Below are 26,980 nucleotides of genomic sequence, written 5' to 3'. Positions count from 1 at the left end.
AAAAAAACTGGCTTTTGTGGCTTGTGGGAAAGTTAACTCTACATCTTAATTCCTTCATCTATGAAATAAAGATGAAAAAATACCACCTTTTTGAGGACACTGAGACTCCTTAAATGGGATGAGCATGGGGAACACATAGGGCTGGACACATGGCTATTAATTTTCATTGTTCATTATTTCTGTTGTTACTGTTGCCATTTTCTGATACATTCATGTTTCCTACCCTCCTTTTGTTTTTTTTTTTTTTTTTTAAAAAGTTAAGGTACAGGGAAACAGTATTGATATCTTCAGTCATTTAGCAAATAGTTGAAAACTATATGCCAGGTAATGATGATGGTTTATAATATGACTTTGTTTATAAGTCAAAGTAAGCAAATACTTTTTTTTTTGTTTGTTTGTTTGGTTGGTTTTTTGAGACAGGGTTTCTCTGTGTAGTTTTGGTGCCTGTCCTGGATCTCGATCTGTAGACCAGGCTGGCCTCGAACTCACAGAGATCCACCTGGCTCTGCCTACCGTGTACTGGGATTAAAGGTGTATGCTGCCATGTAATGGTAAACAAATCTGTCTGAGGCACAATCTAATTTCTATGTACCCATTCTGTGGAAGAGAAGGTATAATCTGAATCTTCCTTTTCTTTTCTTTTCTTTTTTTTTTTTGAGGTCTTACTGTTGTAGCTGGCTTGGAACTCATAGAGATCCATCTCCCTCTGCCTCGAACACTGAGATTAAAGGTGTGTGCCACCACACTCAGTAATCTTTTGGTTTCTTGAGAGTCTCTTGGAGCTCAGGCTGGCCTTGTAGCCAAGATTGGCTCTGGACTTCTGCTCATCTTGCCATCACCTCCTAACTGCAGAGATTACAGTTGTGTGCCACCAGGCCCAGCTTATTTTGTATTTTTTAAGAATAATAGTTTTGGGCTGGAGAGATGGCTTGGCAGTTAAGAGCATGTACTGATCTTTTCCGAGGACCTGAGTTCAGTTCCCAGCACCCACATCAGGCAGCTCAAAATGACCTGTGACTCAAGCTTCAGGGGATCTGACACTGTTCTTTGACCTCAGCAGGCACCTGTACTCATGCATGCCCTTCTACAAGTACTCATAAATAAGATTAAACTTTTTAAAAATTAAAAGAGAATAGTAGTTCTCAACCCTGGGTACATAATGAAATCATGTAAAAAGAAAAAAGGCTAAACAAAATCAGTCAATCTCACCTCAAATTGAGTAAAAGAGAATTTCAGAGGCTAGGGTAAGTCTAGTTTTGAGATGCTTTCAGGTATTGGATTTGATGGCTGGAATTGGGGATGGCCAGAATATCTGTGGAAGGACTCGGAATTTGGTAAGAAGTAGAAAGGCCTCTTTTGGGGAACTGCAGTACTGAGGAAAGGAGGCTACCCTCCCTTTGGTGCCTTTAGGAACCTTTTTTCTAAAGAAAATTCAGTCTCAAGAAGAAATAGTAAACTATGATCTGCTTAAGAGCTAGTGAGGTGGATGGCTCAGTGGGTAAAGGGGCCTGCCGCAAACCTGGCGACCTGCCTCCCTCCCACCCCTGGGTCTTCATGGTGAGAGAAGATGACTGGCTCCTAGTGGTGCTCTGACTTTCCTACTTGGGCTGTGGCCTGGGTGCAACCACTCACAAAACAAATACTGATCTGTATAAAACACCTCCCACTAAAGAAAGATGGTGGACAGATGACCTTCCCGAGATCAGCGAGCCCCACTTTCAGTTCCATTTGTGTGGGTAGTTGAGCCAAGCTGCCTTTAAGGCTTTTCAGGTGCTCTCCTTTATGATGCATCTCTAATTTCCTTGAAATTGAAGACCTGGGGAAGCCAGATTTAGGATTCTCCTCTTGGTTGTGAGAGGACAGGTATATTAAACAGTTTTATGAATACCGGACAGATAATTCCGTGTGGAAAAGCGAGTGGCCTGCCAGATTCCATCTCTGACAGTCATTCCAAAAAAATACAGACCATAGTCAAATTAGTTTGTGACCGTTTCTTATCATTGTCATAGGCATATGAGACTTTACCATCACGACTATCAAAGTGTGAGAACAACTTGGCTATTTGCATTGTTCAAGTAATTAATTACATTAAATTGTGTGAAATTAGTGGTATTGAAAGCCAATGCCATCCTTTCAGACAAATAGAGTGTTCTGTTTCCCTCTTGTGGAGAGGCTGGATCACTTGCTCCAAATAACATAGCTGGATCATCCGTTAAGGTATGTCAGATGCCAGAGAAACACCTGTTTCTTTCCTTTTTTTTTAATAAATGAGGTCTTAGTCTATAATCCAGGCTGACTCAAACTTGTCATCTTCCTGTCTCTGACTCCTGAGTAGCTAGGATTACAAGTATATAAACCCTATGCCAGACAGAGAAACACTTCCTTACCATAAACATGTCTTTGGATGCTTGCATTTGCTTGTTAAACTTTTTGGTTATAGTTTTGTTTTTTTAAATTCTTTGACAATTTCATACATGTCTAAACTGTATTTTGGTCATATTCACCTCCATTACCCTCTCATCTCCCTCCCACTCCCCCTGGATCCCTTCTTCCCAGTACATTCTCCTCCTGCTTTCATGTCTTTTCTTATTTAAGTAATCCACCGAGTTTAATTAGTGTCGCTTGAATATGCAGGGTTATTTACTGGGTCATTGGCAACTTACCAGTAGCTGTATCCTGGAAGTCCCTACCCCCAGCAGCTGTTGACCTCTAGGGCCTTAAGTGCCTCACCTCTATCAATGCTAGAATGTTGATGGGCTTGCTTTTATGCAGGCCTTGTGTCTTAGTATTCTATTGCTATGAAGAGACCATGACCAAGCCAAGCCAACTCTTAGAAAGCATTTAATTAGGGGCTTGCTTACAATTTCAGAGGGTTTTGTTCATTATCATCTCGTTGGGAAGCAGACATGGTGCTAGAGCAGTAGCTGAGAGCTTTAAATCCTGATCCAGAGGCCATTGGGGGCAGGGGTTGGGGAGAGAGACAGACAGACAGACTGGTCCTAGTGTGGGCTTTTGAAACGTCAAAGCCCATCCTCAGTGACACACCTCCTGTAACAAGGCTACACCTCCTAATCCTTCCCTATACAGTCTACTAACTAGGGACTAGACATAGTAGTCCCTATATAGAAATATATGAGCCTTCGGGTCCGTTCGGATTGGAACTACCACATTTTGCAAAGGTAACAATAGATACTTTGAGTTCATGACTGTAGTGGCCATGCTTTGTCCAGGAAATAGTGTTTCGCCACATTCAGTCTCATCCGTCAGCTCTTAGATTTTTTTCCATTCCTCCATGGGCCTTGTAGCAGTTTAGAGATGAGCATTCATGAAACAGGCACTTTTTTTCCTCAACACTTTGGCCAGTTATTAACCACTGTCCACTACAAAAAGAAGTTCTCTGACTAAGGTTGAGAGCAGCATTAATTGGGTGCTAGGCTACAGAGACACCTTAGTTACAACTTTGTTGTTTTTGCAACAGGGTCTTACTCTAGTCCAGGGTGGCCTCGACCTCACTGTGTAGACCAGGATGGCCACTGTCCAGACCAGGGCCATTGTATCCCTCTGTCCCTTGCAGTATTCCCTACTCTATAACTTTCTTCCTAAGTGTCTCTTTCCCTAAGTTTGTCTTAACGATTTTTAAATTTTATAATTTGATTTAATTTTACATATCAGCCACAGATTCCCCTGTCCTCCCTCCCCCCCCCCCCCCCCGATTTTTTTTTTGTGTTTTATTTTTTGAGACAGGATTTCTCTGTGTAGCCCTGGCTGTCCTGGAACTCTATAGACCAGGCTGCCTCCCAAGTGCTGGGATTAAAGGTGTGTGCCACCACCGCCCTGTCTTACTGATTTTTAATTAGAAACCTAAGCAGGAAAAATTTCTTTAGGACTTGGAACTGTGTGGCCCCTCCCACCAGTGCACTTCGGGAGAAAGGAATAAATAAGTACGTGAACTCATATATATGATTTTCTTCAAAATTACTCTGCAATAACCTAGTCAACTTAACCTTGTCCATTTTAAACTATGAAAAGAAATTGTTCTTGACATTATTAGGTACCTTCAGTGAATAAAAATTAGGTTTCATCTATTATACTCTATAATGACCACATGCCAGATTAACCCAGATCTCTAGGGTCAGGCTCTTCTCAGTCACATGACTTGGGGAGGTAGGCTTCTCTAGGTTTCAGCTGCCTTTGTGTTTTGGACTCTTTGCTTGTTGCTGTGGAAGGATTTATTTGGCTCACAATTCCAGGTTATAGTCCATCATTGTTGGGAAGCCAAGGTGGGAGGAACTTGAAGCAGCTAGTCACATCACCACCACGGTCAAGAGCAGAGAGCAGTGCTTTAATGCTTGCATGCCTATGCTGTTGGACCTCTCCGTTTTCTAGAGTTCAGGGGCCCAGGGGCTCGGCCCACCCATGACTAAGGTGGGTTTTCCCACAGCAGTTAAAGTAGCAAGGCAATCCTTCACCGACATTCTCAGAGGATAACCTTAGTCTAGACAGCCCCTCACTGAGACTCCTTTCTCAGGTGATTCTAGATTGTCAAGTTGAAAATGAGCATTAACCATCACACTTGGCAAAGTAAACTACTAGTACCATCTGTCCCACCAGGCTATTAAGGATCCGAGTGGAAAAAATATAAAAAAAAAAATGCATGAAAACGTTAAAATGCTATGTAGATAAAATGACAAGACTTGCGTAAATAGAAAATTTACATTGCCCTATTGTCTCTTTTAAAAATTGAATTTTAAAATTATTTTATTTATTTATTTTTAAGGGAATATCTCACCTTGGAACACTGGCTGGCATGGCACTTGCTATGTAAATAGGTTGACCTGGAACTCAGATTCGCCTACCTCTGCTTCTTGAGTGTTGGGATTAAAAGTGTACACTACTATGCCCAGCTTAAAAATGTTATTAATCATTATTATAATTATTATTTGTGTGTGTGTGTGTGTGTGTGTGTGTGTGTGTGTGTGTGTGTGTGTGAGAGAGAGAGGGGGGGGGGGATCAATCCGTATCATCAGGCTTATGTAGCAAGTGCTTTACCCACTGGGCTGTCTCACTGGTCCACATTCCTATATTCCCTAAGCATGTAAATCAGTTGAAAATGGTGTACAAGCAAAATTCTATTGCTAATTCTCACCTTGAGTCTCCTGTGTAGCATCTTGTTCCCATCACTGTAATCTGTCACACTATTGGGCCTTCTTTCCCTATGACTCAACATGGAGAAATCTTTCTGAATATATTCAAAGGCTCCTGAATGGCATATGACCGTAGAAACCATTCCCAATCTTGAATTCAATGAGAAACAGTTTTAGGACAGTTTTCTTGTGTGCTGTAACTGGGCATGCAAGAGTGTTCATTATCTTACATTTAAGTCTAAACAACCATGTTACTTGATTCTTGATCTCAGGGTTGATGGTAAGCTTTTAGCTGGGCAGTGGTGGCGCACGCCTTTAATCCCAGCACTCGGGAGGCAGAGGCAGGCGGATCTCTGTGAGTGCAAGGCCAGCTTGGGCTACAAGAGTGAGTTCTAGGAAAGGCGCAAGCTACACAGAGAACCCTGTCTGAAAAAAAAAAAAAGAGGTAATTTGTGAGGCTGCAAGCCCAAAAGTGTTCTGAAGTTCTAACATTAACCTCCAGTACATACCAGGTCCAGTGGGCTACAAAGAAAGATGATAATATGGTAAGCTTTTAATGTCTGGTTTTTAGTTATTGGGCCAATGAGTTTGTTTGCTTTCTTCTGCAGGTGTTCACGTAAACACAACTTCCCCACATCAAGTCCCACCTTGCTTATTAAGAGCATGTTTACAACATTTGGAATGGAGCAGTGCAGGAGGGATGACTATGACCCTGATTCAAGCCTGGAATACAGTGAAGAAGAGACCTACCAGCAGTTCCTAGACTTCTATCACGATGTCCTACCAGAGTTCAAGAACGTGGGAAAAGTGATTCAGTTTAAGGTGTGCACAGGCTGGGAAGGGACCAGACACACGTTCTCCTGAAATCCAGGATACAGGGCAGAGCTAGGGCTCCGGCTGTTCCTTAGGTGGAGTCGTGTGCCAGTATTTGCCTGACCTATGGCTGAGCATGCCAGCATTTGTTAAAGTCACTCGATTGTCTTCCCTTCCACCCCCACTCTGGCCAGTGCCATGTGGATGCCAGAGGATATCATAAACATGTGTTAGCATGGATTTGGAATGCTACAGCCTGGGTTGGAAAGGGACCTTATTTAGTGCCTTTGTGATGCAGCACTTTCCAGCAGTTGACTTCATCGTCAGGCCTGCTATACCTAGCCATCCAACCTTCAGTTAGCTGCTGTTTGTGATGGACATGGCTCCCTTCCTTCCCTCTTTTAGTGCCCAGAATGATGTTATAGAAACTCATTCAGTTTCACTCACTGCGTAAGGTGAGATATGGTTGCTGCTGTTCCTGGGGCTCATTGGGTGAATCCCAATATGTAGGCCTCTTGCTTGCCTGTGATTTGATCATATCTGAACCTGAATGACTTTGTATTATGAGGACAAGGGAAATGTTTCTTATTTTGGAGAAAAGTAGGAATAAAGCTGTAGGTTTTTTTTCTTTCTTTTTCTTGCTGTCAGAAATGAAAGTATAGAATTGGAATAATCATGTGCCATAGATAAAAGAAATCTGAAATTACAATTTGCTTTCCAGATTTAAAATATATTCTTTAAAATTTGTTTTCCAAGGAAAGGGAAATAGAACATAGTATTATAAAGAGATAAAAGGGAAAGTGGAATAGGGGGAGTAAATGGGGAGGGGGGTAGGCTTTTTAAAAAAAATAAAATTTAAATTAAAAAATAGAAATAAAAATTTGTTTTTCTCTTGGGCTGGCAAAATGGCTCAGTGAATAAAGGCACTTGCCACCAAACCTGACACCCTGAATTCAATCTCCAAGCCCCACATGGTGGAAGGAGGAGAGAAGTGACGCTTGCAGACTCTCCTCTGACCTGCACATTCACGCTGTGACATGAGCATGGCGTGCACATACACATGAAAGTGTAAACAAATGACAATTTCTCTCCAAACGTTTATTCCTGTGGCATATGCCTTCCTAGCTTCTCACTGCTAAGAGCAAATGATGACCACTAACTGTGGTCATGTCTGCATTGTTCCACATGGAAGCAAACTCCAGCTAAGGAGGCAGAGTGTTTGCTCTCCAGATGTTGCTTTATCTCTGTGTGCGGTATCTGAACGGTGAGATTGGCTTACATCAGTGGTTTCCCTCAAGGGCCCCTGGATCCTGCTTCTGTGAAGTGGTAATGGTGAAATTGTGTTCAGAACTTGAGATTGGTAGCTGAGCCACAGACTGCTTACCTTGTTCAAGGCTCTGGGTTCTGTCCCTAGCACAGTGGGGTAGGGATGCTGGCTTTCAGGGAGGTTAGTGGAAGCTGCATTATTACATGTAGCAGGCTGCATCTACTCACCACAACTTTTTTTTCCTAGAAAGCAAATAGGATGATAGGGCTCATGCTAATCATATCGATGAATGAAAAGAAAGCTGTTTAGTAAATTTGTGGTGCAGAAATGATCAGAACATTGAATTTATTATGGAAAATCAGTAGGTCTTTGGCAGCCACTTTTCATTTTTTTGTAGCTCAGACTGGCCTAGAACTTACAGTAGTCCTCCTGCCTCCACCTCCCTATTACTGGGATTTTAGGCATGTGCTACCAAGCCTGACTAAATAAAATAAATTTTAAGGTCCCTGGGCATGGTTGATGTGGACTCCTAAGGCCCTTCATTCTTCATTCTAAAGATGGTATTACAAATTGAGTAGGGTCTTGTCTCCCTTCAGATGTTCTAATAACAACACCCTAAAGCAAAACTTCATTTTTAAGTTTTAACTTCATTCTGAAGTTAAAAGCTAAACACTAGTAGGAATATTTTCTTTTCTTTCTTTTTTTTTTTTCAAAACAGGTTTTTTTTGTGTAGCCTTGGCTGCCCTGGAACTCTCTCTGTAGACCAGGCTGGCCTCAAACTCACAGAGATCCACCTGCCTCTGCCTCCCGAGTGCCAGGATTAAAGGTGTGTGCCACCACCACCTGGCATCATAGGAATATTTAAGGACCTTTTTATATGCCATTTTATATAAATCAAATTTATTGTTTTTGAAGGCAATGATCAATTGTTTAACCTTACTTATAGTAGGAACAAGACATGAAAATGAGATATTCATACCTATATGGTATAAATTCTATTAATTTCAAGGTCAGGCAGAAGATATATATTAGTACAACTTCTGAGAGCGGCTTGTGCGCTGCCTAGTGAAGTGGAGACCTATAAATTAGCACGCTCCTGTTTACGAAGACCATAGCGGTTCTTAATACCTACAGAGACAGATTTGTGAATGGGTAGTCAGGAGCAGATCCATAAATGTGATGATTTGATATGTCTAGAATACACGAGTTGAATCATTAAGCTTGTGTTAACATCTTGAAAAAGATAAAGAATACCATCTATAAAGAAATTTTAGAGCCAGGCATGGTGGAGCTCTCCTTTAATCTTAGCACTTGAGAGGCAGAGGCAGGTGCATCTCTGTGAGTTTGAGACCAGCCTAGTCTACATAGTGAGTTTCCGGATAGCCAGGATTATATAGAGAGACCCTGTCTCAAAAAAAAAAAGTTTAAAAATTTTAAAGGTACAAAGCAATACCAGCACGTGTGTCCAGATTTTTGACATTGTGACATGTCATCCATTGAGTTCATGCCTGAGAACTGCAATCAAGTTACAAAACCAAACCAAAATGTTTTAATTAACTTTGTGATTTTTTTTGTGTTGGGCCACATTCATAACTGTGAACATGTGGTTCACAGGAGGCTATGTTAGATACACCTGAATTAGTATACATATACATAATTATTTTTTTTTAAAGATTTATTATGTATACAAAGTTCTGCCTGCGTGTACACCTGCAGGCCAGAAGAGGGCACCAGATGTCATTACAGATGGTTGTGAGCCACCACGTGGTTGCTGGGAATTGAACTCAGGACCTCAGAAAGAACAGCCAGTGTTCTTATCCTCTGAGCCATCTCTCCAGCCCATACATAATTATTATATATACTATTTGGTTAGTATATTTATGTAAGTGACATATTTATTGTCAGCACATACATAATGTATGCATGCCTGTGTGTGTTCATGTGTCTGTACAAGTCTACACATAATATACATATATAGTCCAAGCAGAAACACCCTTATAACAAGTGCTCTTAACTGTCATGTCTCCAACCCTTGTATTCTGTTTTTATGTCTCTATGAAGCATTTCAGGGTTTCAAACTGGCAGACCAGGATCAACAGAGATCAGGCAGTTGAGGTTTGCAGTATTGTTAGGTGCTTAGATACGGCTTGACTTGATAAGAAAGCATGTTGGCCTATCGTGAACTCGTTGAGGGACTATTTAGCCTGAACAAAATGCATTTGAGGGTTGGCTTCTTTTGAAAAGTTTTTCTTTTGGTGACAGCATTCTTTTTTGTTCCTTAGGTCAGCTGCAACTTGGAACCTCATCTGAGGGGCAATGTGTATGTTCAGTACCAATCGTAAGTATTACGAACATACATGCATCTTCATGTTTCATCATAGTTGCGGTATATTGTGTTTCTTTGATATCACTGAATATGTATCTTTCCTATGCATGATACTTTTCAAAATGTCAATATGAAGAGCTCATGGGGAAATAGGCAAGATTTAAAAATACACTTTTTCATTCTTTGTATATTTGTATAATTTTCACAACTAAAATACAAACTGAAAAAGGGCTAATTAGAATAGAGTAGACAATACCTATCTAAGGTACAAGGAGTTAAAGCTCCAAATAGTGTGCATTTGACCAGCTAGTAATGGAGGGTCTGTATCATTCCTGCATGCATTACCATTTCTCTGAGCGGTGCCACGGCTAATGGCTTCAATTAGCCATTGTAATAAGAAGAATAGCAGTCCTAGCTGAGAAAGCATGGGGTCTAACAGGGGGAAACACTTCTGCAGATTTAATGGTCTAATCTTGCACATTAAGAAGCTTTGACTCCAGCCAATTTCCATATGACGAAACATTTCAGAGTTAATGACAAAGGTCCCTGAATAAACTAGGCTGTGGGAACCTGAATGCTCTGAAGACTTCCTAGGCGATACAAGAACTGAACTTGGTAGTCCTACAGTAATTGGACAAGAGGGTTAATTCAGAATAGGTTTGCTCTACCTATGAGAGTTAAAAGCACAACCTTTGATTTTTGCTTCCAAGGGAAGAAGATTGTCAAGCAGCTTTTTCTCTTTTTAATGGACGATGGTATGCAGGACGACAGCTTCAGTGCGAATTCTGCCCAGTGACCCGGTGGAAAATGGCAATTTGTGGTAAAAGCCAATGTAGTGGCACCCCTCCCCCACTGCTGTACTACACAAAGGAATCTTCCTAGGAAGAAACCCGTATTTGGAAGGGATGAAGTACAGTTTGTTTCATACACCAGATGAGCAGGGTGGTTATATAAAGGACACCACAGTTTAGATCTGTACAGGCCTGTGGGTCACTAGATGGATGGAAGGACTGAGCTCACAATATGTTGGTGACAGAATTGCTGCTTGAACTTCAGTCTTCAGGTCCTCAGTCCTGGGTTCTGTGTGTGACAATGCAGTGTCTAAACTAAAGATACGCACATGATCCGTGTCGCAGATTCAAGGCGTTTTCTGTTCATTGCTTCTCCTTACTTGAGCTGTTTGTTTCCGCCTCGATCCCTAAGGAATCTTCCATCCTCAGCACCACAAATAGTACCCGGGGCTAACATTCCCCACATTACTTGAAGTCATGCTCTGTGCATTTGAGACCATTAGTAGGTGTGGATCAGTTAAGTTGTACATTGGGTGCTCTCAGTTACACTGACTCATCTGAGATCGGCAGCCAAACCAGGAAATGATTCAGCACTGCAGAGAGTAACCAGCCGCGCTGAAGGTCTAATCATTTTCTGATTGCTAAAAGTCTGCTTAGCCAGAGCGGTATGGAAGTTCCCCAGGTGAAGAGACGAAGCTCTAATACCTCAGGGGTGTACTTCTGCCTTCTCCTTGTGTTTCGCTGCACGTCCTGCTCAGGTTTTTTGTTTTTTAATCAAGCAAGTCTAAGTCTTGAGCAGCCTTCTCTTAATGGATGCTGTCATTTAAAAAAAAAATTTATGATGGGCATGGATGGTGTTACCTTCAGTTCCAAAACTGGGGGTAGGCCAAGACAGGAGGATTGTGAGTTAAAGGCCAGCTTGGGCTATATAGTGAGACCTTTTCTTGAAACAAATAAAGTAATTAATTGATTAATTAATCTAACAGTTATCAAAAATGAGGGGTTAGAGAGATGGCTCAGTGGTTAAGAGCACTTGTTCTTATAGAGGACCCAGGTTGAGTTCCCAGCACCTACATGTTGGTTCATCATTGGCTATAACTCCTGTTCTAGGGATTCTGACACCCTCTTCTGACCTCGATGGGCACCAGGCATGTACATGGTACACATATGTAAATGCAGGCAAAACACTCATATACATAAAATAAACCTTAGAAAGTTTTAAAAATAAATAAAAAGGCTGGGACAGTGGTGGTGCATACCTTTAATCCTAGCACTCAGGAGGCAGAGGCAGGTGGATTTCAGTTGGAGGCCAGCCTGGTCTACAGAGTGAGTTCCAGGACAGCCAGGGCTGTTAACACAGAGAAATGCCTTGAAAAAACATGTGTGTGTGTGTGTGTGTGTGTGTGTGTGTGTGTGTGTGTGTGTGTGTGTATGCATGCATGGAATTTTAGAATTCCTTGCTTTGAAAAACAAGAACCACCATTATACTCTTAAGTTTAAGGGTTAGGCAGATGAACAGGATGGCAGTATATTCTCTTTATAGGCATTTAGTTTTGCTAGTTCCTCAAGACGCAGTATGATTCCAGTGATATGCTTGAGTATAACTTTGAAACCTCCAAACCAGGAGTCTTATTTCATTAGTAACAACATCAATCACAAAAATATAAACAGCTTTAGTATCTTTCTCAGTGACTAATAACTTTTGTTTCCTTATCATTGACTTCTGGTATATCTTCTTTGGAGAGATCTCTGTTTAGATAGCTGCCCATTTTAAATCATGTTACATCTTTTTGTTATTCAGCTATAGAAATTCTTGATTGATTCTATATACCAGTACCTGATCACAGAGGTCATCTGCAAATGCTAGCTCATCGTTTTGCTTTATTTACCTTCAGCCACAAAAGTTGTCTGTCTTTTTTATTTTCTCTTTCTCTGTGTCTGTGTGGTTAGACAGGCCCTCATGCATCCCAGGCCATGAACATAAGGGTGCCGTCCTACCCGGGTATTACGGTCTTATTATGTAAAGACTATTGCAGGATCCCCCACCCATGTTGGACCTTCTCCTGAGAAGCATATGCTTTCAGAAAAATGCTAATAAAAGGATTCCAAAGTTCAGTTCTTGAATCAGTAGATGATGTAGTCACCGTTTGTTCATTTGCACTCTGCTGACATCACAAGGCACAGGTAATTAAAACTAGTTTGTGTCTGGGTGCTGGTGGCACACACCTTTACTCCCAGCACTTGGGAGGCAGAGCCAGGCAGATCTCTGTGAGTTCGAGGCCAGCCTGGTCTACAGATGGAGATCCAGGACAGGCACCAAAACTACACAGAGAAACCCTGTCTTGAAAAAAACCAAAAAATAAAAAAAAAAAAAAAACTGGTTTGTGACCTTTTGAGGGCACCTTTTATCATTTGAGTGTTCTTGCAACCGTAGGCAACAAATCAGGACGTCAGTTTATCTACATCAGACACTGTAAGAAACAGTGCAGACATACTCAGACTTCAGAAATTACTCTTCTGATTTCAGAAAAAGAATGAAATTACAATAATGCCAGTGATAACCACTGCCTCTTCACTTGCCCTCACAGGCTTATTTGAAGTACAGCAGTGTCCAAGAGGAAAACACTGCAACTTTCTTCACGTGTTCAGAAATCCCAACAATGAATTTAGGGAAGCTAATAGAGACATCTACCTGTCTCCAGATTGGCCTAGCTCCTCCTTCGGTAAGAATTTAGAGAGGAGGGAAAGGGCCAGCCACTACGATGAATACTATGGCAGGTCAAGAAGACGAAGGAGCCCGAGTCCAGACCTCTCCTACAAGAGGAACGGTGAGTCTGACAGGAAGAGCAGTGGTAATCACAGGGGGAAGAAGTCTCACAAACACGTGACAAAAAGTCGGGAGAGGCGCAGTTCCCTGAACAGAGGACGAAGAAGGGATCACAGTCCAGGACCCTGGAGCCAGAGCCGCAGGAGCCGCAGGAGCCGGAGTCGGAGCCGAAGCCGAAGCCGGAGCCGAAGCCGAAGCCAGAGCCGAAGTCGGAGCCGGAGCTCATCAAGGTCCAGGAGTCAGAGCAGGAGGAAGTCAGGTAGTAGAGACAAAAACACTCAGAGTCCCAAATCTAAATAAACTTGGTTGTTTTTAAATATCAGTCTGTCTTTTTATGGCAGCTACTCACCTGTATAGTTTGACAAGGCTAGTCAAACACTATCATGTAAACCATCCTTTTTGATAAATTATATATATAATAACATGAAATTACTTGTAATGCTAACTTTGAGAGCATCCATTAATACTGGAGTAATGCTTTAGCATTTTTTTGTTTTCTGTATTTCTCTCTCTGAAGTACAGAGGTCAGAGGTCAATTTTCAGGGGTCAGTTACATAGTGAGATCCAGGGATTGAACTGCAATCATGAGGCTTTCATACCAAGTATCTTTACCCTCTGAGCCATCTTTATTCCTTTTTTTTTTTTCTTTTTTTTTTTTGGTTTTTCCGAGACAGGTTTTCTCTGTGTAGCTTTGTGCCTTTCCTGGAACTCGCTTTGTAGTCCAGGCTGGCCTGGAACTCAGAGAGATCCACCTGCCTCTGCCTCCCGAGTGCTGGGATTAAAGGCGTGCGCCACCACCACCCGGCCCACCTTTATTCTTGTTAAGTGTCCATACCCTTTATTTTTGCTTTATGCATATGGGTATTTTGCCTGCATGTATTTGTGTGCACCACTTGTATGCCTAGTGCCCATGGAGACCAGAAGACAGCTTCAGGTCCCCTGGACTGGAGTTATAGATGGTTGTGAACTGCCATTTGGGTGCTGAGAACGAAACCCAGATCCTCTAGAGGAGTAGCCAATACTCTTAACCACTGGACCATCTCTCCAGCCCGACACACTTTATTTTTTAACTCAAAAGTCACATATGGCTTTAATGTGTTTCACTCAGTTGTCTCATTTCATTAATCCTGATTCTTTAGTCCCAAAATTTGTATTTTTACTCATTTCATAGAGAATTCATCTACATTTATTTGACAACATCCCTATTGTTAGATTTTTAGGGATGAACCTCTTAGATTTTCTTAGCGATTTCCATACATTTTGATCAATTTCTTAGAAGAATCCCTATCAAGAAAGCAATACAAATTGCCTTCCTGTAAGATGACAAAGTCACCTTACAGCTCCCACAGCACAAAGTTAGCTTGATCTTTACCAGTTTGGCAAGTCTAGGTATTTAAGTTATTGTTTTTATTATTGCTGTTTTTTGTACTTAATGGCCATTCTTTTTTGTTCTTTTAAAATATTGTATTTTTTCTATATGTAAAAGTTGAATTTTTTTGCTGTTTCAAAGTGTTGCAGTTCCCATTTCTGTACTCCTCTTTCCTCATATCCACAGCCCCTCGGGCCTGGGGGCTGTCGCGGTGAATGTCTTAACTTGAATAGTGTGTTGTGACAGTTCTTATATAGAAGCATTTTGTCATTTCCCAGAAAATTTGTCACTATTGACTCAATGCACTGTTAAAACAGCCCTGGTACAACAATCACTGAAGAGTGATCAGTGAAGAGAACTGAATGTAGGATCATGTATATTATCCCTAGCTTTCCCAAGATGCTTTCCCCTCACAGACTTTCACTGTCTTGCTCTGGACCTCGACATTCAGTGTCACGTGATAGTTAGCAATCTGATGTTTGAGAGTTCATTAAAGATGCATACAAGTCGAGTGTGGTGGCTTATGCCAGTAATCCCTGCGCTTGGGAGGCTGATGCCAGCCAGGGCTAGAGTGCCTCATTTTAGAAAAAAACAAAAACAAAAACAAACAAACAAAAAAAAAACAGGCACAGAATGTTGAAAAAGTTTAACAAAATGCAACTTGTTTCAATTCTAAATGCCTGCTTGATACTAAAAATGATGGATTTCTAGATTCACTGGGTTCATTAATGCTGAATAAAGTAAATTTGGTGCTTTTAAAATACTGTTCAAACTTTAGCCAAGATTATGTAAAGATTGTTTTGTATGTGTGATGGTGGAACTTGAAACATAGTAGGCAGGGGTGCTACCCCTGAGGTCCATCCTCAGTCCTAAAGTTGAATATTTAGATCATGATGGGAAAGGAAAGAAAATCCATCTTCGTGGGCTCAAGAACAAGTGATGACTTTCCCCTCAAATGTTAATGGCCAGTATAGAGTGCAGGGGGAGTTTAGAAAACCTCTGCCTGGGTCATTACCCTGATAGTGACTTTGAGCTTACATTTACTATAATGAATGGATGCCTGTGTGTGTCTGTGATAAACTACTTACGATTCAACTCCACATTACTGACAGAAGCTCACAGGCTTTTTAGTGAACAGCTGCATTTGCAAAAGCCCTTTAAACCTACAAATGTCTGTTTCAACTTAATTTGCTCAAAATCCTTTCCTTGTTCTTAAATATCTCAGGCTTAGAATGCAATAATTTGTTTGCAGTAGCAGAAGGCCCCATAACTATACTGGTACTGTAACTGGGTGTTTGACTTGTTGCTTACATTAGGCAGCAGTCAGCAGATATTAGTCTGTTGCATGTGCTAGCACTTCCTCATAGGTAGGAGGTGAGGATTCACCATTTGGATATCATTGATTATCTGGAGTAATCCAAAGAGTTGCTAAATCAGAGAGCATATCAAAGGCAGCTGCATCAAGGGTTTCAAAGTGGCATTTATTAATTGAAAATAAATGTGTTGTAAGTTCTTGATAGCATAGAATTCATGCGATTTTTTTTTTAAATGAGCTTGATGTACATGAGAATTCCTCGACGCTTGTCATTTTTGTGTGTTTGCAACCACCGTGACATTCCAGTGCAGGGGGTGGGGTGTCAGATGGAGAGGGATTGTCAACACTGTATTGAAAAAGAAAGAACCCTTCAACAGCTTTCCCTAGTTTGACAACTTTTGGAAAGAGAGAAAAGTACACCACAGTGTTTGTAGAACATTTATTACCATTAATTGGTGATGTGATAAGACAGTGTTCAGGTGGCTTGAAAGTTGTTCACAATCACAGCAAAGCTTACTCCAGCCTAGCATATACAAGGGAAAGTAGAAATCAGGGAGATGTGTTCAGGTACGTGTCAGTATGTATAAAAGTGATGCTGAGCATTTATATAGCTTGAAAAAATATAGAGCCAACTAATGCCATTGTACTTCACTAAATTCTTACTTTGCTGTACGAAAGGTATCTCTGAAATTTCCGTAAGACTTCCGATGACTAGGCAATAACGTGGAGGGGAAGGAAGCTGCTGTCAAGTTTGTAGCACTTCTAATTGGAAAGAAGCAACAGGGAAGCAAAAATAAATTTGGCTTTAACAAGCACCCCAGAAGGAACATTCATGCTCTAGATAATGACTTTATGTAACACTTTGTGAACAGAGCAACATACTGTTATGAAGAATACCTAGTAATTAACGGTTCTACTTTAATTTGGGGCATTGAAAACAAGTAACTACATGATTATGACCACTAAAACTTTACCTCAGGAGTCAAATGTTCCTTGGCCTTAAAAATTATGTGCTCAAGATTAGGAAAGTCTGTCTTCCTTGTCCCGCTCATTCAGAATACATAATGAATTTTAGTGTAAAACAGCATCATTCTAAGTTAGTCCTCCAAAAGTATCTATTCCCTTTGTTGTAATGTGTGATGTATCCAGTAAGGGTCTTTGGTATAAATTTGGTTGCCTAAATTTTCAATAAACTTTCATTTGATCTGTGATGTGTCAATTTCCTTTATTCTTATATATACTGAAATACTACTCTAGTCTTTGGTTTCATCAAACCAGGTTTCACATAATTTAACTTTCCTTTTTCAAGTCCAGTAGTAAAAGTATTTTGCCAGATTGTTGGATATATATGAATATAGACGTATCATTTTTATATATGCACATAATTATGAGGCTGACCTTTAAACTTTAAAATGTCCAGAAATAGTATGTTACTTTTTCTACATCTTTCTAATTCATATTTATGTCTCTTAATTTATCATTTGATTAACCAAAGTTCCCTTAAAAAAAAAATGGGTAGGCCTGAATGAAGCAGCTTAGCAAAACAGTAATACTGACAAGACATCATCTTAAACCATTAGCTAACATGGACATGAGAGGCAGTGACCGTCTACAGTGTGTGAAATGCCACAAGAAGTCATCAGCAAGGGAGGACAGTTATGTCAGTCCAATTTCTTCAAGAACACTACGTGGGGTTTCAGCTTCCTGTGGAGGAAAAATGTGAGACTCTGGTAAGCAGATACAGCTCCGGAGAGGGTCTTAAGCCTATGAAAAGCTCACAGGAAGGGCATGCTCATTAGAGAAGAAAGGCGGCAGTGCAGACAGCCAGTGACAGCCAGCCAGTGGGTTTCAAAGATCGGTGCCTAAAACCCAGAAGAATGTTTCCAGCAGTTACTAAATACCTCATTAGTGACCAGTGTGCTGGGCACCATCAATTGCTATAACACAAAAAGCAAGCCCATTGTAAACTGACTAGCAATGTATGAAACTATACACAAAATATTATCTAAAACAGTCAAGTTCAAAATGTCTTCCAAATAAAAAGCCTGGTCCCCACAAGTTCTAGCGAGGCATCTAACACTTTCAATGTTTTGTCTTGTCACAGCTTAACTAGAAAAATGTTTGGTGTGGTTTTCCCTTAACTGTCCACTGCAATGCTTTAGAAACAGCCACCTTCCCAGACCTCCCTTGGGTATCCATTGGCACTGGTGGAGGTGACATACAGAAGAAACAAACTATGGAACAAAAAGCGTTTTCATCTTAATTAAGAAAAAGGAATATTTGTTTTCAGTGTCAAAGCCAAATCAGCCAAATCTAAAAGAGGTATTTTAAAGTTTTCCAAACTGCCCAATTTTGTACACTATAGAAGTTTAAAAAAAAAAAAAAAAAGGACCATATAGGTCAGCAATTAGCTATTACTAGCAATTTTGGAATTAAAAAGCAACATTGTTATTTTAATAGATGAAAACATTGTGAGAATTTGTTATCCAATAATAAACTTACTTTTGCATCCTAATCACGAGACAGCACAAAACAAGGAAAAGAAAAATTATTATATTACATCAGGAATCCTTAGATTGTTAGGTTGAATGGTAGGAAATGCACTACATAGTGTAATCTTAAATGACTTAAAATCTGTTGTTTCCATATTTGGAAAACAAAAATAGTACTTACCTTCATATGTTGAGATGAGTTTAAGGCTCAATGCCTGATTTAAAGAAAGTGCTTAAAAATATTAGCTGATATTGAAATCTAAATGAAGGGATTTAGCATTTAGTACTAAATACTTTTTTTTAGCCAAAAAAGTTCATAAAATGCCTGTTAGTATGCTTGTCTAGTAATGAAAAATGGGTGGAAATCAGCTTTAGTGAAAAAGGACGTTTTTCCAAAAGGTAATATAATCTATGAAGTACACTTTCCTCCCCCCATCTGAACTGCAATCTTACCAGGTTACAGATCTAAGATGGAGAAAAGAAAAAGTAAACATTGTCACAAGAATATTATCCCCTAAATAGGAATGTGGGAAACTGTATGGCAGGATCAAAAAGTCCAGTTTTGTTTTTTAATGGCAGAGTGAAAAAAAAAAAAAGGCTTGCTAAAAATTGAGAGACTAAAGGCCTATGAACCATCCAATATAAAATTTCTTTGGAATCTAATTTCACAAATTGTAAGAAGGTATTTATTCCCCTCTGATAATTAGGAAAAGCTGAGCCAGACACAAGACAAAATTAGTTACTGTCCATTTTGTTTGGTGTGGCACTGATCTGTTAGGAATACATACTGAAGCATTAAAGATGACATGACAGTTTGTCTAGGACACAAGTGGGTATGAAGTTGATAACTGTTGATGTTGAGTGATGTATAAATGAGTGCTCTGTATGGAATTCTGGTTTTGTCTAGATGTTTCATGATAGTTTTTTAAAGACAGTCTAACAACAATAGTGATAGATACCCATCTCTTCTGCTTAAAAATGTTTGGCTTTCCTTAACCATTAAATACACGGAGAGTGATATCTGAATCACTAAACTATTTCATACTCTAGGCTCAGAAATGGTTAAAATGGTGAATTCTGTATTTAAAACATTACATGGAAAAATGAAAATATAAAATGTTATTTTATCAAAAAGGATGAAGAAAAGTCATTTACATGAGACAAAGTACATGTGAATTTAAAGGTTATTTCCATATAATATTAAGTTATTTTTAAACTTCATTTAACCTTTAATATGTTAAAGGATCCCTACACTGAATTCTACACAGTTTATATTCTCAGCTTATCTAGATAAAAATGGCCCATAACTATTCCCTGGATGATCAGATTTCTCCAGGGTGCTCACTGCCTGTGGTCTGAAGAGAATCATGTTGCTTTCTGAATTTGCATTATTTAAAATATATGTCCTTTCTAAAAGGCCTAATTTACACATTTTATGCCTTTAAGACTGGATAAGTTGAATGTTTGTACAAACTGTTTATAATATAAAATGTAATTTTTACAAGTTCACACTGAAATTGTAGCTCAAAATTATTTAGGGAAATGATTAAAATAGAATGGTTGTTACCAGGGCCTTCCTTCAGTGAGAGAGAAATGGGAAGTGGTTGGCTGATGAGTTATGTAATTTCAGTTCTGCAAGATGAAAAAGTTCTGGAGATCTGTTGTACAATATGAATATACTTAGCACTACTATAGGCTCAGAAATGGTTAAAATGGTGAATTCTATGTTATTTTTTTAAACCACAATTTAAAAAATTACCTGGAAAAATGAAAATATAAAATGTTATTTTATCAAAAAGGATGGAGAAAAAAGTCATTCACATGAGACAAAGTACATGCAATACTTTATTTTAGACATGCAAGAAAAGCTCTTTCAGAATCTGCTAATTTAAAGCAAGCAGCTGTATACAGATACCCTCCCCTCAAAAAAAAGCGCAACATTTTGTTACAGCTCAGCACACAGCATCCAAAACAAACAGGCATGAGACAATGCATATTTATGCAACATTAAAATCAGATGAACAACATGTAGGGTGGGAGGATGGAAAAAATGGAAATGAAAGACCAATGTTTTGTGATGCTTCAGATGGTAATGGGGATAGTTGATCTATATACAGCTGCCTAATACTACGTTTCCTAAAACATTTTCATAGATCTTTCAGTGAGAAACTGGTTTGGGTATTTTTTGGCATATTTACTTTTTGTCTTTTGAGACAAGGACTCCCTCAGTAGCATAGTAATTCATCTCCTGCCTCAGCCTCCCAAGTGCTAGGATGACAGTCATGCCCTACCATGCCTCTGAAGTTATTGTTTAAAGACAATTTACTTAAGCTCTAAATTCCCTAAATATAAACAATGAGTTATCTGGTACTTTATATAATAAAATATGCTAAATGTTTTTAAAAGCATACTTATATAAAATTAATATTAAAAGCTTTTAGTATTTCAAAATATACAACCATAGTTAACACAGCACTGAGTGTTTAGAAGGCTTAATATATTAATTAGGAAGCCATTAACTAATAAATAAAAATGTTTGGATACTGAAAATGAATATCAAAATTGTCTTATTATGTAAATAGGCTCAGTATTACTACTACAAACGAGTTGTTACGGAGCAACAGACGTTTCAGGAGACGCTGTGACAGCTTTGTGACGGTCAAAGGGACTGTTTGACACCGCGTACATGTGGCTCAATCAATATTGGCACTACAAAATTTCTTGAAAAGTCAATGTTTGAACCTTAGGTCTTCTATAATTATAAATGATTTTTCTTTCTTATATTGCTTCAACATATACTTTTATGTGATACAGTTGAACATACTAGCTCATATAGACTGTAAGATAATCTTAGTGTTAAATAAAGCTTGGTTTTCTTCAACACACAATGGACTAAATACTGTGGCGCTGCTAACTTTGCCTGAGTTCGTAACTATTTTCTTTGGTAAACATTTGTGATTGCCCAGCCTTTCTGTTATACTCTCATAAGATTAATCACAGATGGTTTACTAACAATAACTTGTATGTGTTTAGGATATTAATCAAAATATTCACAAGTCATTTTTATCAAGAAGAAAACAGTAGTAGACAGAAATAAACTATATATCAATATCATATACAGAATGAAAATAGAATTAGGAATGTGCACAGAAAAATACAATCATAAAGGTACTAGCTCTAAGATGCTTTTTATCTTTTCACAGGAGAATTAGTCACCAAGCTGAGGACATTTTCTTTCATAAGTATATCAGTTCTCTATTTCCTCTGTGAAATTCTGCATAGTCGATGAGCAGTCACTTAGTACACAGGGACATTAAAATATTCATGGCGTGGCTACAAAAGAAATGCATATATTCTTACACACAGTATACAAGCTGATGGAGACACAATCCAATTTTTAGATTGTTTAGTTTACAGTCAAGTTATCTAAAGCATCAGGTTTGCTTTTGTTCTTTGGTTTTTGGCTGAACATTTACATTCTTAAAAAAATGCCCAGTTCAGATTTATCTTTTTCAAGTTCATGGTATGTAACAGTAAACAAGATGACCTACATTCTACAGAATCCTAAAGCACTGGATTTACTACCAAGCTGAAAAGATTGCCAGTTTCTTCAGTCAATCTATTAGCGGCAAGTTCAGTTACAGTACTGCCCTTTTCACCTGTGTGTTACATTCATTCGGGTCCTATCACAGTAAGGAGAGACTCCAGAGAAAAAGCTCCCCCAACAACAAGTTAAAAATAGTCACTATATGGTATTATTAAGTGCCTAGGAAAGCTTTTAATTGTTGACTTAGCTAAAACAAATGTGACTTTGAGGCTAAAGATTAGTTTTTTTTAAGTCCTCAAAATTATTCTAAGGAATTCCCCAAGTTTGTTAAATGTCTATGCCTACAAATACATCTAACATGTTAGATGTTCTCACATCAAAAAGTGACAAAATAACCCGAGGTAGGGTCTTGAGTGGACCTTCCAGCATCCCAGATGATTTTAAAGTTGGAACTCTAAAGTATTAGGCTATAAAAGCTGCCCCTTTCCCATTTAGAATAGTGTAATGATAAGCAAGTAAAGTAATATTAGTTATAAATGCCTAATGCTTCATTTCCATATAGAAGTGTTCATTCTCACAGGAAAAGTTTAATTCTGTATTAACAGCGTTACTGATTTACTGTACTTAGAAATTCTTTGTCAGTGACTCTCAGCAGTAAATCAATAATCCCAATTATGGGTTATTATAGGGGAAAATTTCCTACAAAGCATCAATTTAATGAAATAATAGGGGCTATCCATTGGGATTTAAATGCAATTAACTTTCCAAATAATGCCAAAATACAAATAATAAACTTGACAAGATTAAAATTAAAACTGAATTCATATAGCCTACTACATTTTGATGCATGTCTGTACTCCAGCTCGTATTCTAGTACGCTTTCTTATACCCAATGATACTCTTGCTGTGAAACATATTCTCTGTTTTCTGGAGAGAGAACAAGAAAAGTTTAAGTCTCAAATAACCTTATATTTCAATACCAGTTGCCTTTATGTTATAGTTTTTTAACTTTTTGATTTCTCAACTTGATATCATGTCATCTGAAAACCAACCATGAAAAAGTTTATGCCCATTGAAGGAGAAAGGTGGTTTTCCAACAGGGCTGAATATAATAAATTAAAATAAAATAATAAAATAAAAAATATAATAAAATACAGTCATCCCTTCCCGGAGAAGACTTACAAGTACAAAAATTTTATATGAACAATTTTGAAATGTGGCCACCCCAGGCATTGCCATCACTTTTTAACTAACAGGTATTTTTACTAACCTATGGAAAGCAAAATGGTTGATAATAAGCCAAACTATTCTTTAATGCCAAGGGTCCATATTACTATACTGAAACAATAAATTAGTACCCATCAATTTTCAAGAATATTTTCCATAGAAAGAAACCCCTCTTCATTGGAAAAGCATCCTTCAAAAAATAGCCTCTAAAATGCACAAAAATAAATGGTGGTGTGTGTGTGTGTATATTTTAACCACTTTTAGGATACTAGGACATGTCTGGTTCAGACTGTTAACACATGAAGAAGTTCTGCTAGAGATAAATGCCTTAGTGACTACTTAACATTTAAAGCTGTGTTTTTTTTTTTTTTTTTTTTTTTGGTTTTTCGAGACAGGGTTTCTCTGTGTAGCTTTGCGCCATTCCTGGGACTCACTTGGTAGACCAGGCTGGCCTCGAACTCACAGAGATCCACCTGGCTCTGCCTCCCGAGTGCTGGGATTAAAGGCGTGCGCCACCACCGCCCGGCTAAAGCTGTGTTTTTAAGTAAAAGATTTAACTATGTAATTGACCAAGATTTTTTTTCTCTCATATGCAAACATAAACTTCAGTATTCTGGACCCTCATACTACCAGTACATTTTCTGAGTTTAAAAAAAAAATATGGTGCTGGAGAGATGGCTCAGAGGTTAAGAGCACTGGCTGCTCTTCCAAAGGTCCTGAGTTCAATTACCAGCAACCACATGGTGGCTCACAACCATCTGTAATGAGATCTGGCGCCCTCTTCTGGCCGGCAGGGATACATGCAGGCAGAATACTGTGTACATAATAAATAAATAAATCTTTAATTTAAAAAAAATGTAAGAACTAGGGGAGGCAATGGTAAAAGCCCATCTTGGCATACAAGAGACCCTGCACAGCTAGGTCTACTATTTTGTTCTTCCCATGGGCACCTTTGGAAACAGTCATATCTATAACCCAGTAAACTGAATTTATAAATATACTAAAATGCCAGTGATTTTAATTAAGTAGAAGTAAAGGCTAGAATAATACTGAGAAAAAATGTATACAGTTACATTATACAAATATAAACCACTAATTTTCCTTAGTGCAGATTCTTTGTCAAGATCTATTTTTCTGAATAACAATTACAAATGCACTATTTTCAACTTGAAATGGGCTTTCACTTTTGAGTGGTCCCTTTGTTCAGCACTAATTTTTCTTTATTGAATCTGTTGCCATGCCCCATACTTTGTTAGTTCCTCTTCTCCCCAGTCCCCAATGGTTCTCTAGATTTTCAAGTCCAAGAAAATAAGAACTTTCTCAATTTTGCTCATCTAGCTCATGAGGAAAAAAGATCCCCAGCTTTACTCCATGAGTAAAGGAGACGTTTCTTGTCTGTCCCTACCCCCTTTCAGTACACTCCTTCCTAGTACACGTGCTTTTTCAACTTTCCTCTGCACTAAGAATAATTTCATTCTCAGGCTACAAAAAGGACTAGATGTAGTGTGGCAAGTTTAAGATATCAAACAGAGCAGACAAGAATCAATTTAGATCTGTTTTCAAAACCACCTGTCTTCTTAAGGAAAGACAAACCCTACTACCATGAAATTTCCTAGATATTCATTCACCATGCTAAGCTTCTGACATGGCTCATATGTAAAACTAACTGGAAAGCTTATACACTCCTAAACTAGCAATTGCATTGGCTTAACTACTGTTGAACTGAGAGATGCTTTAGTAAGCTAATGGTGTTAGATATTCAAGAATGAATGGCTACTCTCTTGATTCTACTTCGATGTAGTAAAAGAGAAAATAATTTATATTTAATGAAAAGCAAATATAAGGAAGTGTGATTTCAAGTTTATCACCTTACTGAAATTTTTAAACACCATACTCTCTGTGTTACAAAATTGTATATTTTGTCTCATGTTTTATAAACAATGGTCCTTTTTACTGACCCTAACTGAATTCTGTGGCAAAGCATGCAAACTTTTTATGCTCAACATTGAAAGTCTATTCTTTGAGTTTAAGCTCCAAAGGGTCACACAATATGGCAAACTCACTAAGATCTATTTTGGGTAATGAATTTTAAAAATAGAAGGATTGAAAACAGTTCATGAAGCACCTTTTAGATGACAGGGCTCATGGTATAGTTCTATTTTATAAAATTTGTAAATTAATAAGAACATCTACTGATTTTCTTTTTGTGGAAATGCATTTCTAATTATTTCTATTATTTTAATTATATGTAGGCATGTGTCTCTGCATATGGGTATGTACATGAGTAAAAGTGCCTGCAGAGGCCAGAGGTCTCAGCTTCCCCTGGAGCTGGAATAACAACAGACAGTTGTGAGCCACCTGATGTGTGTGTATTGGGGACTGAACCCAGGGCCTCTGGATGAACAACAGCAAGTGCTCTTAAGCACTGAGCCATCTCTCCAGCCTTCTATTGATTTTCTTTAACATTAACTTAGTAATGAGTAGCAAGAGCTTTATGGCTACTCCAGATGGTTAGTGTATCACATGGACAAAAGCTGAAAGTGCTTTACCCTGTGCTGACCCTTTATTTTAGCAAATTCTACTCAGGTTTTTACCATCTGTGTGTGGAGAAACAATGTGAATTCTCAAACAGCAGCATTCTTCCACCAAAAAATGTATAATATTAACTACATGCCCATTTTCCTCTTCTGAAAAATGGAGTGAAGAGCTTTATAATAAATAGTCACTATCCTTGATCATTTATCATTTCATATATCTTTAGTATCTTTCCACAGAAATTTAGTCTTATTTATTTTTACAGTTATGTTAGCAATTGTAGGTGTGACTGTGTTGTAATTTTCTTCACTTGTTTCCCGCTAATGGACATTTGGGTAAATTCCAGGGGCTAAATATTATGCTGAGCCTATATGTCTTGGTGCATATACATACATACATACATACATACATACATATATATACATACATACATACACACACACACACATATATATATACATTTCTCAGTTGGATAAAATTCTTAGATGTGCAACTAATGGGACAGGAAGTTTCATCATGAAATAGATACCACAAAACCATTCCTTCAAAATGAAACACAAGATAGTGTTTACAAGCAGTAACAATAATATCTCTTATTGCTGCAAGAAGGAAAAATTTCAAAAAAGGTTAGTTGGTATTTTAAGGTATTTTAATTTGTATTCCCTTAGTAAAGACTGTTTTTGTTTTTTTCATCCCCAACTTAGTCATGTCCTCTGCTCTTTCCTACTGGGCTACTCATCTATGTCTATTGTTTTTTCCTTCAAAATAAGTGTAGTAACTTTTTTATTACATCTTATAAATGCTACTCCAAAACTTGTTAACTATAAGATCCTAAGGACAAATTACTTTCTCTGGCATCTAATTATACTTTTTAAATGAAACAACAGAAAGTTAGCTTAGACTTATTCTAGTGTAGCTGTATTTGTCTTCAAATACCCTAAATTTAACCAGTTTTCTAGAAAATGGTTTCTTAGAGTCAGAACTTCAAACAATCTCTTCAAGACTAACAGTGTAAGAACAAAAAGTCTATCTATAAGAAAAGGAAGTCTGTTTATGTAAATCTAGTCACTTTATTCTTCCTTTAAGAAATGATCACATCCTAAAGTGGATGAGGAAATCGGCAGAAAATTCAATAGTGTTCTGCCTGCCTGCAGGGTAGATTCAATCTTGTTTCCACAGAAAAACTCAATTACCTTAATAGAAATGAACAGAGGTAGTTGTTGTTCAGGAAATTCGATTATTCAGTGACATCCCATAAGGTTTTCTGTGGCTTAGGTTCTAAAGGCACCCATAGATTATCTCCCTAGTCGCTAGTTATCAGGCAAAG

At 38.4% G+C, this 26,980-nt stretch overlaps 2 protein-coding genes across 15 annotated transcripts in view; one reads left to right on the top strand and one right to left on the bottom strand.

Moving 5' to 3' along the window:
* Zrsr2 (zinc finger CCCH-type, RNA binding motif and serine/arginine rich 2) overlaps nucleotides 1–17,063 on the top strand; it is a 28,608-nt gene extending 11,545 nt beyond the window's left edge. For both annotated transcript variants that reach the window (XM_076562576.1, XM_006973210.4), the window contains 4 exons: nucleotides 5,753–5,966; nucleotides 9,507–9,562; nucleotides 10,261–10,370; nucleotides 12,930–17,063. In XM_076562576.1, coding sequence (XP_076418691.1) covers nucleotides 5,753–5,966; nucleotides 9,507–9,562; nucleotides 10,261–10,370; nucleotides 12,930–13,468 — 919 coding nt within the window. In that variant the 3' untranslated portion in view covers nucleotides 13,469–17,063. The remainder of the gene's footprint in view (nucleotides 1–5,752; nucleotides 5,967–9,506; nucleotides 9,563–10,260; nucleotides 10,371–12,929) is intronic.
* The window catches only part of Ap1s2 (adaptor related protein complex 1 subunit sigma 2), a 26,195-nt gene continuing 15,492 nt past the window's right edge, over nucleotides 16,278–26,980 (bottom strand). For 2 of the 13 annotated variants that reach the window (XM_076562580.1, XM_076562578.1), the window contains 2 exons: nucleotides 22,726–22,818; nucleotides 20,161–21,677 (listed from right to left, as the gene is read on the bottom strand). In XM_076562580.1, coding sequence (XP_076418695.1) covers nucleotides 22,762–22,818 — 57 coding nt within the window. In that variant the 3' untranslated portion in view covers nucleotides 20,161–21,677; nucleotides 22,726–22,761. Of the gene's footprint in view, nucleotides 17,557–20,160; nucleotides 22,819–26,980 lie in introns of those variants that run through there. The other 11 variants (XM_076562579.1, XM_076562581.1, XR_442648.4 and 8 more) reach the window with 7 other exon arrangements.

This window comes from Peromyscus maniculatus, chromosome X, assembly GCF_049852395.1.
Source record: "Peromyscus maniculatus bairdii isolate BWxNUB_F1_BW_parent chromosome X, HU_Pman_BW_mat_3.1, whole genome shotgun sequence".
Classification (NCBI taxonomy): Eukaryota; Metazoa; Chordata; class Mammalia; order Rodentia; family Cricetidae; genus Peromyscus; species Peromyscus maniculatus.
Note: the sequence above shows the minus strand (reverse complement) of the source record. Positions and strands in the feature narration are given on the sequence as shown.